This window comes from Zeus faber, assembly GCF_960531495.2.
Source record: "Zeus faber genome assembly, chromosome: 2".
In the NCBI taxonomy this organism is placed as follows: Eukaryota; Metazoa; Chordata; class Actinopteri; order Zeiformes; family Zeidae; genus Zeus; species Zeus faber.
Window position 1 is genome coordinate 3,750,711 of NC_137189.1, and position 13,082 is coordinate 3,763,792.

Below are 13,082 nucleotides of genomic sequence, written 5' to 3' on the forward strand. Positions count from 1 at the left end.
TTCACACTTCAAAAACGTCACTTCTAAATTAGTTCTCTGCTGTGCTGCGCAGTGTGGATTGAAAATGTTATGAAGTTCTAAACACTCAACCCTGAAAAGTGGAGCAATCTCATCAGGAATTTACCTTGACCTCCTACTTTGACATAACGAGTCGGTGTTTGTAAAGCCGGCGAGGGCACTCAATCCCAAAACGCTCATCTAAAATGTGATGGTGCAGGGAATGGCCACCTCCTGACGTGGATGGTGTTTAAAGTCTGATCCGGTATCAGATCTCCGTCAGCGTCAGAACAACCCGCCCACCCACGTCCTCAAGGTCCATCTGGAAGGTGTCCTCATTGGAGTAGCGCTGGATGACATTGTCGTCCATGTTGAGCAGGATCCTGCGGGATGGACAAAGTGCGCCGCGTTAGATCACGTCTCGGTGGAGAATGTACTGTACATCCACATAGTAGCTTTTAGTGACACAGATACCATTACTAGCGCTATGGTGAGGATCGTTTTCAGAATTTCTCTGAGAAGTTCAAGATGAATTTGAGGGAATTGGAACTTGAGAGAAATTATGGAAAATCCTTTGCTGAGGAATTATTATGATCCTTCCATGTCATGTCATAAAAATCACAATCATTAATCAACCATTACTCCTGATATGATTAATGATATTGCCATAATTATCACTATTTATAGTAGTTGAACCACAGTAGAGCTACTACTACCAGCACCACCATAATATTATTGTGATTATTATTGTATTATAATAATTATAATATTAATAAAAACTATGTTTTTTGATGATTTATGTACATAATTTTATGTAAATATTTTTTAAGAAGCTTTACTTAACTTTTTTATATTATATAAAATATATTATATATAAAATCCTTGTATGTGTGAGCCTACTTGGCCAATAAAGCCTGATTCTCATAATAACAGTTTAAAACATGAATGTGATTTTCGTGTGGGGGTGGTGTGGTTTAAGCAGCCACATCTGTGATCCATCTTGGATCTACAGTAGGTAATTGGGCCGGGGATCCGGGTGGCTGTATGCCTGTTGCTCGTCAGAAAAATCAACGAGCAACAGGTAACCCCCCCCCCCCCGCACGCACACACACACACACACACACACACACACACACACACACACACACACACACACACACACACACACACACACACACACACACACACACACACAGGAGGAGCCTCTGTCATGACATGTGACCATCTGCTTCCGGCTTGTTCCACCTTGCCAGGGAGCCCTGAAAACGCAAGTAGGGTGGCATGTGGCAGGCGGAACTGCCACATTGATAATACAATTCCTCATAATGATAATAATAATAACAACTAAACTACTCCTAATAACTTTATTTGTACGTTATTGGAGCCACCTTACCCTTTCTTGCACCTCTTGTAGACTTTCCCAAATCTATCCAGAGGGATATCATACTTTTCATTTACCTGGAGGGACACAAACATTGGAGAAGGAAGTGTGAGAACAAAGAATTTATAATGCTTCTCTTTCTGCTCCTAGAATTTGGAAGGCCAGCCGCTGAAATTCAGCTTGAAAGATGGGACGTGTGCAACAGAATGAAACTACATGAATACACAAACCTGCCTCCATTTTTATTTATTTTATTTTTTTTACCATGGTGACACACCAGATTACATGACCCTCCCTCCTAAAAAAAACTCCCTGAGAGCCCTGGAGTAAGATGTGTTTTGTTGAGGGTCAACACGTCCCACAGACCAGAATGACCACTTCCTGCCAGACACAAACAGGAACCCCCCCCCACTTCCTGTCACACAGCAAACCAGACTATTCCACAAGCATTTCTTTTCGAGATAGTGGCAGAGACAATAGTGACAGGATGGGACGGCATCAGTCAGAACGGAACCAGAAATGTCAGGCGTCCCCTCTACCCGGAAACTGCGTTGTGGCGTTTTGAAGTGGTGGGCGGTCGGTGGGCGTTGGTGCCTCCACAGACAACGGCCACACCAGGAGGCCATGTGGCCGTTGGGCATCCCGGCCCTAAAGTGTGTGACTCACAGCTTCGAGCAGGCTGGACAGTGTCGCCGTCTTCAGCATCAGAGCGTCAAACACCTCCTCTTCCTCTCTGCGCACGTACAGCAGCACTGGGGAGGGAGAGAGAGAGAGAGAGAGAGAGAGAGAGAGAGAGAGTGACAATGGAAGACAGAACGTGATTTCTCTTTTTTAATCGACCCTTTATTTAACCAGGAAAATAACCCTTTAAGTCTCCTTTTCCGAGGGTGACGTGGCCAAGAAGGCAGTGGCAGTAACACAGTCACGCTCAATACCCGTATCACATCCAGCTTATAAAATAAACATTTACATTCCTCCTGAAGCAAACTTTCTAATAATGCCCTTGAATTCCATATTCCAGTAGAACTACCAATCACTTCACCATCGGTACGATAAGACAGATTGAAGATTAAATTAAGCATCGAGCAGAGCCTCAAAACCTCCAAAACAACGCATTGCTGTGTCATATAAAACAAAGTGCCTGTGTCAGGAGCCCCCCCACACTGACAGCAGCAATGTTGGAAGCAGGGGATTCTCACAATGGCGGGACACACACACGCACACTCACACGCAAGCACCACCCCTGACATGTGAATGCCAAAATAATAAATAAATAAACACAACATTGCGGATGGATGAATGGAAGCTGGATGGATGGATGCCAGGGCAAACATAAAACGCTTTCTCCTAAACCAGCCAGAATGTTGGCCAGTGAGAGAGAGAGAGAGAGAGAGAGAGAGAGAGAGAGAAAGAGAGAGAGAGAGAGAGAGAGAGAGAGAGAGAGAGAGAGATAGAGGGAGGGAGTGAGAGAGATGAGGGGAGCGAGAGGAAGAGAGATTAATAGAGGGGAGAGAGAGTTATAGAGGTTGAGAGAGAGAGAGGGTGGGAGAGAAAGAGTGGGGTGGAGAGAGGGAGCGAGAGAAAGAAAGAGAGATGAGTGAGAGAGAGATGAGGGGCGAGAGAGAAAAAGAGATAAATAGAGGGTGAGAGAGGAGGGGAGAGAGTAATAGAGGTTGAGGGAGAGAGGGTGGGAGAGAATGAGAGATGAGTGGAGAGAGAGAGAGCGAGAGAGAAAGAGAGATAAATAGAGGGTGAGAGAGGTGGGGAGAGAGTAATAGAGGGTGAGAGAGAAAGTGGGAGAGAATGAGAGATGGGGGAGGGAGAGAGACAGGGAGAGAGGAAGGGAGCGAGAGAGATAAATAGAGGGTAGGAGAGAGAGAGAGATGAGGGGAGAGAGAGAGCGAGAGAGGATGGGAGAGAGAGAGAGCGAAAGACAGCGATGAGGGGAGGGAGAGAGAGTAGGAGAGATGAGAGAGAGAGCGATGAGAGAGAGATAAATAGAGGGTGAGAGAGAGAAAGGACTGTGTGTATGTGTGTCAGATGGGGGGAGGGGCTTAGCTTCCAGGAAGCACGTGTCCTCTGTTTACAAGCGCTGCAGTCAGCTGAGCTGAGTGGGAGGAGGCCTGGCACACACACACACACACACACACACACACACACACACACACACACACACACACACACACACACACACACACACACACACACAAACACACACACACACACACACACACACACATCCCTATTCATGTCTCATGTACATGCATGAACAACCGTTTCCCATGGTGTTTTTTTTTAATACCTATTTCTACATTGATTTATCTGACTGTCTGCTTCGGTCCCATGTTTGAATCTCGTTAAGATGAGGAAGCTATTGCCTCACAACAATTGTCAGGATTCCAAAATGTTTTATTATAACTGTCCGTATTTATTTGTTTACATTTTAGGAAGGAGCAGTGCTCTTTTTTTGCACAATGCTTAGGAGACAAACCTTTTACTTCCCCCTCTCTCTACTCTTTTCTGTATTTATTTTTTTAAATTTCACAAAGTGGGACATTGTTATTGGGACACTTTTAACCTCCACACGGCTGCTTTACCTCGGTGAGGCTCACTCTGCCTCAGTCTTTTGGCCGGATTGGGGTCGATCTGCTGCTCGCCGTTGCACAGCGGCCTCCTCTGCCCTGAACTGAAGGTTGGGGGGCGGGGTGGGGGGGGGGGGGTACAAAAAACTCGAAACTGCAGCAACATTCTGACGTCGTGAATCAACACAGACCACTCACCAAAGAAATACCCCTACAACTCATGGGGGTTTTCCCCGGCCCTTCAGCCGCTCTGGTGTCTACTAGCTCACCCAAAAATTATTAATGCACCTATTACCATAAGACATGGAATTAAAAAGCAAAAAACATACCTTTCCACATCCTCACCGCTCAGACCGACCTGTGTTAAACAACAGGAGGGAAAATTCTGTTTAAGATTAACAGCTTTGTCTCTGTTGACTGCTACAGTTAAGCTGTTGCCTTTGTGAAATCTCCCCGGGGGGGAGGCGTTTCAATCACAAAAACAACAACAGCAGAAGCTGACATCACATCATCAGGATGTTCACCAGAGTCCTCTAGAAGTCGCAGATCACTTACTGTAATCCGTCCCTCGCTTATTGGAATAAGAAAACTGTACTTATGACCGAAAAAAAAACATTTTTTCCTCCAGCCGTTTTCACTCTTCTGCTTACTGTTGACGTTAGGATCCGAGAATTGAAACATATCAAAGTGTGAGTCCAGAAAAAGGAAATGAAAGTTAGCCATTCTCCAGCTATTCTCAATATATATATATTTTACATTAGAATTAATTTTGGTGAGAAGTCAGGGGGGCACAAAACAAGGAGTGAAGCAGAAAACAGCTTTGAAGTAGTTCAAGAAGTTAAATGATCAAATCTGATCCCAAGTTGATTTACAGTATACCCGTTCCCTATTTGGGGGTATTTTGTGAAACTGAATGAGGGGTTTGGTTTGGAGTGTTTCGGGGTCGTGCTCTTACGTTTCTCTGAAGAGCACAGATTTGGGACTCGGGGATGAAGAGGACAGGCTGGGACTCCAGATCGCTCACGGATTTGAACACGGTGATGTCCAAGTACCTGACGAGGTCCTCCACTAAAAAAACGAGACAGGACGACGCCAGAAGCTCAATCTTCATGTTTTTTTCTTAGTTTATTTTTAAATTAAAGTTGAAATACTCTCACCCAACGCTTCTTCTCTCCTGTTCTGAGGTTGACGTACCCGCCGGCGCACCGTCGAGGCCTTTCAGCCGCCTGCGCGTCTGCTTGCGCTCCTCATCGCGGATCTTGCGCTCGGCTCCCTTGTCGCAGAACACCTTCACCTGGCCGGCGGCGCGGTGCACCAGCAGGTCGCCGTGGCTACCGCACACATAGCTGTCGATCTGCAGGTTGAGTGGCAGGCCGCGGACGCCCTTCTGCGGCGAGAAGTCCGTGCTCAGGCAGTTGACCGAGATAAAGATCTGTGGAGGGATGGGGGGGCGAGTAAATGTATAAGTGGTCATAAAAAATCAAAACGTATTTAACTCTTAACTCTTCTTCTTTTCACAATTGCACTTATTTTAAGTCTCTATTGATAAACATTTCTGTTAAATGAGTGAATATAACGTCAGCCTTGGAAAATTTGCATAGATATGTTTTTTGTTTCAAACAAGGCTGCAGTCACTCCACCTTGTCATAAACATTTGTGTCGATCTGATTAAATAATCGATCAATTTTACAAGCTCATGATACACAACGCACGTTAATGTTCATTTATACCAAAAAAGCCTGCATGTATGAAAGATATATTCATTTTGCTTATATAGCAATACATGTAGTCTAGTGAATAGATGTAGAATTATAGAAATTGTTGTCGATGTAGTGATAGAACATTATATAAATAAAATAATAATAATAATAATAATAATAATAATAAAATAATAATAATAAAAATAATAATAAATACAAATAAAATAATAATAATAATAATAATAATAATAATAATAATAATAATAATAATAATAAACTGTATTTGTATATACCACATTCAGCTAACGGTGCTTTACGTTAATAGAAATTAATTAAATAAAATTTTAATAAAATATTGATTAAAAACGCAAATAGGCAAAATGCAACACGTTATATAATAAAAACAAGCAAAAATAGAGATTGAAAATATCTATTGACGCCTTTCTATCCTTATAGCACCACAACAATGACTCAAATGCATGTGATCCATAGTCTGCTGAAGTTACTGGACAGCCATGTTAGCGCCGCAATGATGCGTCGTGCTTGTTGCTGGGCAACTTTACAAGCTGGGCCTGTTGCCATGGAGATCACACGACGAGACGCGGTGCATCCTGTTCCGAGAGACGCAACTTCAACAGGCGGCGTCCGTGCAGGTTTAAACGACGATATAAATAATAGTAAAATAGTTCCCTTACTCCACTTATCAATATTTGTACTACATATCTACTGTTTGTATTTTGATTCATTGGTTTTTTTATATGAATTTATACATAATGTTTAAAATATTTTCTCCTATCTTCGCTGCAATTCGCAAAAATATCTCTGATGATATCGCAATTCTAAAATGTTCCACAAATAAAAAAAAAATGTAATGAAATCATCTATAAAACCAGCGCAATTGGACAAAAAAAAGAAATAACAAAAAAGAAGGCTGTATTCATATAGGTTTTAACTATTATATCCTCATGGAAAAGATAAATAATGTAATAATAATTATAATAATAATAATAATAATTAATTATAATAATAATAGTTCCCTTACTTAAATTGTCATTGTAAAGGCTGCATATTTACCGTTTACATTTTGTTTTTGTTTTTCTATTTTTTTCTTATCTTGGCTGTAAATCACAAAACACCTCTAACGACATCGACATTTTCTTCAAAGCTTAGCTCCAACAAACAAATAAAAAAAACCCGATAATAATATTAAAACGTGTATGAAAACGCCAGCGCGACCGAACAAAGCGACGCGCGTTTCCAGGCGGCGGCTCCGGTGCCGTTGTGCGTGTCTCTCCCTGCCGGACATCACGGGTCACTGCACCGTTCACAACCCGCCGCGCTGTCGCTTCTTTGTTCCTCCGGCGCAGCTCCACGTCGTGGAAAACAAAGAGAAATGCCACTCATCTCACCCGGGCTTCGCTCCTGGAGTCCCAGGTGAAGGAGATGGCGTTGTACGCAATCTCTTCCATGTTGGAAATGGTGTTGAAGCTCTCCTTGTAGTCGGCTGGAGGTGATAATGAAGTGCTGAGTGAGTTATTATTATTATTATTATTATTATTATTGAAGTACAGTGCAGGAGTGACAGAATATAAAACGGTTTAGACATTTCTGCCAAGAATGAAAAAATAAAAACTGGCTTCAGTGGTGTTAAACTTGATCTGACCAAGTTTGGGACCCCACTGAGAACAATCATTTATTATTGTAATAAACTCACACTGTGGGAGTCTGGATTAAAACCGTAGGATTACATTTTGTTGACCTGTGTGCGTGTGTGTGTGTGTGTGCGTGCGTGAGTGTTTATGGTTGTATTTACTTATAACTTTTATTTTCAGTATTTCTTTTTCTATATTTTGCCTGCTTTATCAGTATGGTTTTTGCATTGTTTTGTATGTTTATGCATTTGTGTGTATATTATTCAAGTTCCTTTGGCATAAGCACAGTAACAATACACAATGGCAGTGTACGCTTGCGTGTATGTATTGTATTTATATATATATATATTTGTGTTCTCACCAATATCCAGGCAGCGCTGTTTGATGGTGTGTTGTCGACTCTGCCAGAACCTCCAGTGTTTCAGCTGGTCGTCACACACCTTCTCCTCTCCAAAAACAAGCATCACCACGCTCTGCAACGCGCCACACAACAGTTGTCGTTGTATCAGGGTCGGACGAGCAGCTGATAATAAAGTAAAACCGCTGTAGCTTTTGGAATGACTCAAGTAAGCAATCCCGAAAAAACCCCAGATTATTTAATATAGTATATCAAGGAGTAGAAGTATTCAGATCGCTAGAAGTATAAATACCATGACACAAAATTTGTCTTGTAAAATGAAAGCACCGCAGTGACATTTCTTCTTAGATAAAAGTATAGAAGAACTTGCTGTTAAATGTACTTAAAGTGATAAAAGTACTTAATTTACTTAACACAAAATAAAGTGCCGACCGCGCCTATTTTCTACAGAAAAGTGAGTACAATAAAATAGTACAAGTCACAATGTATAAACCTGATGAATCACTGATGAACAATCCTAAATCGGTACTTTGACAAACACTAAAATAAAATAAATACTTGAGGAAGTACAGATACTTGAAAAACAAAAGAACAATAACAAAGTCATCGTACTTTGTAATATGAGAGAACACATTTGTAGTAAAGGATGTTAATGCAGTGGTGGAAAACGTAAGGAACGTTATTTGTCTTCCCACCCGGATGGTGTGGTTGTGCTGGGCTGGCGCTCCCCCCTTCTGGCGCAGCGTGATGGGGTAGAACTGGCCCTTGTTCAGATAGCTCATGGGGCCACTGGACGTCTTGGGTCTCAGGGACAGGGGGGCCTCCAGGATGTGCTCAAACTGGCGACTGTGATGGTGAGAGAGAGAGAGAGAGAGAGAGAGAGAGAGAGAGAGAGGAGTCTTAATTATAACATACTAAGAAGAAGAAGAACCTAGAAACCATTAAAAAACCTCAATGTCCTGTACACAGTTGGATTTTGTAATTCTACCAAGAAACGCCAATTCCAAAACTATTGATTGATCGTTAGATGATAGACAGATCATCAACATCATCAACATCAACACAAGAGGAAATAATAATAAAGTAATACAACTTCGGCAGAAATAATATAGACCTCAGAAGCCTAAAACAATTTTTTTTTTTTTTTTTTTTATATATATATATTTTTTATATATATAGAATAAGAATACTACTACTGCTAATAATATTAATAATGAGCCGTACCCTTTGGAGCTGTAGAGTTCCTCTGGGCTGATGGAGGACAAGTGCATCTTGTCAGACAGTGGAAAGACCTGGAAAAGCGATAGACATAGATCATATAATACCAACAAACAAGGCAGGAGCTGGCGACTCCACCTACCTGTATCTGTTAAATGTCACTACTGTGAAACTACATTAGATAGTTGGACGATATGTTCAATTTGATTTATGCAACTGTTCAAGAGGTTTATATCTCACACACATATACATACGTTCATACATATATGCAGTTAAAAGGCTTTGCAATGCCCCCGGAGATTATGCACAATAGTTACTAAACTATATACTAATGCAGTTAGTGAATAGAATGATATATATTAAAATAAAATAAGACTCAAAAAGGTAATGCAAAGTGGGGTATGAGCTTTTGGCAGACAGAGTGATACAAACCGGATAAAAATACTAAAATGTGCATAATCAACAAGAAGCGCCTGTGCAGGCAGCTGCAACAGGCGGCGCCAGGTGTTTGTCCCAGCCCAGAGAGAGATGACCTCATTGAAAAGATCAGATTGTAAAATACTGTATGAACTTGTTGCATCACCATCAAGGATCATGTGTTTGGTTATATTTGATGTATTTTCCTAGAAAAGACTGTCCACTATTGTGTAACTACTACTTTTGGTGTTGGACTGGGAGGACCTAACAAGCACCAAACAATCCACCCTAATCCGCCATCGCAGGGTTCCCTCTGCTGTGTCAGTGAGAGGGAAGCCTGGTGGTGGGTTTGTCCGTCATCTCACAGAACTCCCTGCAACTGTAAAAGATCAACTGAAGAAATGAGGAGCTGGCGTGGCACCTTGCGCTGGAGCACGTCGGCTGATACTCAATTCAATACAGTTACATTAGTTGAGCTTGGATTGGATTGTCCTTTATCAAATCCGGTGAGTTAAACTGTGTTATCGCATCAGAGCTGAATGCAGCTTATAAACCAGTAAAAAAACAAAAAACAACACAGTGTATATATGTGTGTGTGTGTGTGTGTGTGTGTGTGTGTGTGTGTGTGTGTGTGTGTGTGTGTGTGTGTGAGTGTGTGTATATATATATATATATATATATATATATATACACACACACATATACATACATACACATACACACACACACACACACACACACATATATATACACACACACACACACACATATACACACATTTGTATATATATATATATATATATATATATATACACACATATATATGTATGTATGTGTGTGTGGCACAGACGGTCCTGGGTTCAATTCCCGCCAGTGGTGCTGTTGGCACCGCGCTCCGGAGGTTATCTCCTGATTAGGGGCCTTTCTGCGGAGTTTTCTTGTTTTCCTGTGCTCACATGTGGTTTCCTCTAGAAACATATACTGTAAGAACCCCCACTAAAAACATGGAAATTGGTCCCCAGGCTGGCCACCACTCCTGGCCTGCCCCCCCAGAGGAAGGAGAAGCTTTGATGGGATAAATGCAGGAAAGACATTTCACGGCCTCCATCTGCGTATGTGTTGGCCGTAGCTGCTTGTGGTGTTTTTGTGACAATAAAGTCCTATTTAATATGTATATATATACACACATGTGATGGTGTGTGTGTGTCATTTCAACACACAATACCATTTTGAGAAGACGTAACATTGTTTTGAATGTAGAGTTTCATTTTGCAGGACATTTGTGGAGTTTTGCCTTTTGTGAGTGTGTTTTTGGATTTGTGTGTGTAAACAATATAAAACAACAATGTTCCATGTGGAAGAGAATCGTGCCGCTTTGGGTGGAGATTTTGGGCTCTGCCGAGTTATATTTCCTCCCATTTCGGTTTATTTATTTTTTTGTTTATTTTCCTTTCGTTGAGTCATAGTAAAGAGAGATTGGAGAACCAGAGATCGAGAGAGGAAAGACGTGCACCAAGTGTCCCGGGTTGAGATCTGAGCTGAGAGAGAGTGGCTTGTGAGGGGTTTCGGCAAGTGACACTGCTGCTACTTTGAGAACATGGCTTTGCATCACCAAGCTTTGCATGCTTTCTCCGATGGCACGGTGCACACACAGTTCACTGTGTGTATTTCTGTATAGTGTGAATGGCTGAATGTGCATTGTAATCATTTTGTTATAACATTGAACAATTTGCACCAATGAATAACATCTGTTGTTATTAATGTTCATATTATTGTACAGATGTTATTCATCCTTTACAGAAATATCCCAGTTATATTCAAATGCATGCCCATAGCCAATACTAACATCCGTGCTGCTACTCAGCCCCTGCGACAGCTTTGTGTTGTGCATATAATACATTCAATACTTCCTCTTCATTTGGCTGCTCCCGTTAGGGGTCGCCACAACAGATCATCTGCCTCCAATACCTTCTGTTTTGCACATCTTCCTCCCTTACACCAACCGCCTGCATGTCCTCCCTCACCACATCCATAAACCTTCTCGTTGGCCTTCCTCTTTTCCTCTTGCCTGGCAGCTCCATCCTCAGCATCCTTCTCCCAATGTAACTCTCATCTCTCCTACACACGTGTCCAAACCATCTCAATCCTGCCTTTCTCACTTTTCCACCAAACTGTCCAACCTGAGCTGTCCCTCTAATGTACTCATTCTTAATCCTGTCCATCCTTGTTACTCCTAATGAAAATCTCAACATCCTCAACTCTGCCACCTCCAGTTCAGCCACCTGCCTTTTTGTCAGTGCCACTGCCCCGAAACCGTACAACATAGCTGGTCTCACTACCGTCCTGTAGACCTTCCCCTTCACTCTTGTTGGAAAACCTTCTGTCACTGATCACTCCAGACACTCTTCTCCACCCACTCCACCCTACCTGTACTCTCTTCTTCACCTCTCTCCCGCACTCTCAGCTGCTTTGGATGGTCCACCCCAAGTACTTGAACTCCTCTGCCTTCTCCACCTCCACTCCTTGCATTCTCAGCTTTCTGCTGCCCTCCCTCTCATTCAGGCACATGTATTCTGTCTTACTCCTGCTGACTTTCATTCCTCTTCTCTCTAATGTATGCCTCCACTTCTCCATGCTCTCCTCAAGCTGCTCCCTACTCTCGCTACAGATCACAATGTCATCTGCGAACATCATAGTCCATGGAGACTCCTGCCTGATTTCATCTGTTAACCTGTCCATTACCATTGCAAACAAGAAAGGGCTCAGAGCTGATCCTTGATGCAATCCCACCTCCACTTTGAATGCCTTCGTCACACCTACTGCACACTTTACTACTGTCAGACTGCCTTCATACATATCCTGTACCATTCTTACGTTCTTCTCTGCCACCCCCGACTTCCTCATGCAATTCCACATTTCCTCTCTCGGCACCCGATCATATGCTTCCTCTAAATCCACAAAGACGCAGTGCAACTCCCTCTGGTCTTCCATGTACTTTTCCATCAGCATTCTTAAAGCAAACATTGCATCTGTAGTACTCTTTCCTGGCATGAAAAGAGACTAATGCTCGCTGATCCCCGCCTCTCCTCTTTACCTAGCCTCCACTACCCTTTCCAATAGCTTCATGCTGTGGCTGATCAACTTTATTCCCCTGTAGTTACCACAGTTCTGTACATCTCCCTCATTCTTGAAGATGGGTACCAGTACACTTCTTCTCCACTCCTCCGGCATCCTCTTTCTTTCAGGATGGTGTTAAGCAGTCTCGTTAGGAACACCACTGCCATCTCACCTGAACATTTCCATGCTTCCCCAGGTATGTCATCTGGCCAACTGCCTTTCCACTCTTCAGCTTCTTTAATGCTGTTCTCACCTCATCCTTGCTAGTTTGCTGCACTTCTTGATCCACTATCCCCACATCATCCACTCTTCTCTCCCTCTCATTTTCTTCATTCATCAACTCCTCAAAGTACTCCTTCCACCTTCTCAACACACTCTCCTCACTAGTCAGCACATTCCCATCATTATCCTTCATCACCCTAACCTGCTGTACATCCTTCACAGCTTGGTCCCTTTGTCTTGCCAATCGGTACAAGTCCTTTTCTCCTTCCTTACTGTCCAACATCTCATACAACTCGTCGTATGCCTTTTCCTTTGCCACTTCTCTCTTTGCCTTGCGCCGCATCAGCTTGTACTCCTGTCTACTTTCTTCATCTCTCTGACTATCCCATCTCTTCTTAGCAAACCTCTTCTGCTCTATGCTCTCCTGTACTTCCTCAT

The 13,082-nt window shown here is 42.5% G+C and overlaps 1 protein-coding gene across 1 annotated transcript; it reads right to left on the reverse strand.

Moving 5' to 3' along the window:
- Positions 1-265: 265 nt before the first annotated feature.
- Positions 266-8,953, reverse strand: LOC307227613 (grainyhead-like protein 1 homolog; the record flags this gene model as incomplete). The annotated part of the gene is made up of 11 exons (XM_079996992.1): positions 8,895-8,953; positions 8,366-8,516; positions 7,674-7,785; positions 7,070-7,164; positions 5,118-5,392; positions 4,916-5,012; positions 4,290-4,318; positions 3,976-4,064; positions 2,045-2,130; positions 1,391-1,455; positions 266-380 (listed from the first exon to the last, which is right to left on the reverse strand). The coding sequence occupies exons 1-11, from the start codon at positions 8,939-8,941 to the stop codon at positions 266-268; spliced, it is 1,161 nt and encodes a 386-aa protein (XP_079853118.1). The 5' UTR covers positions 8,942-8,953.
- Positions 8,954-13,082: the final 4,129 nt, after the last annotated feature.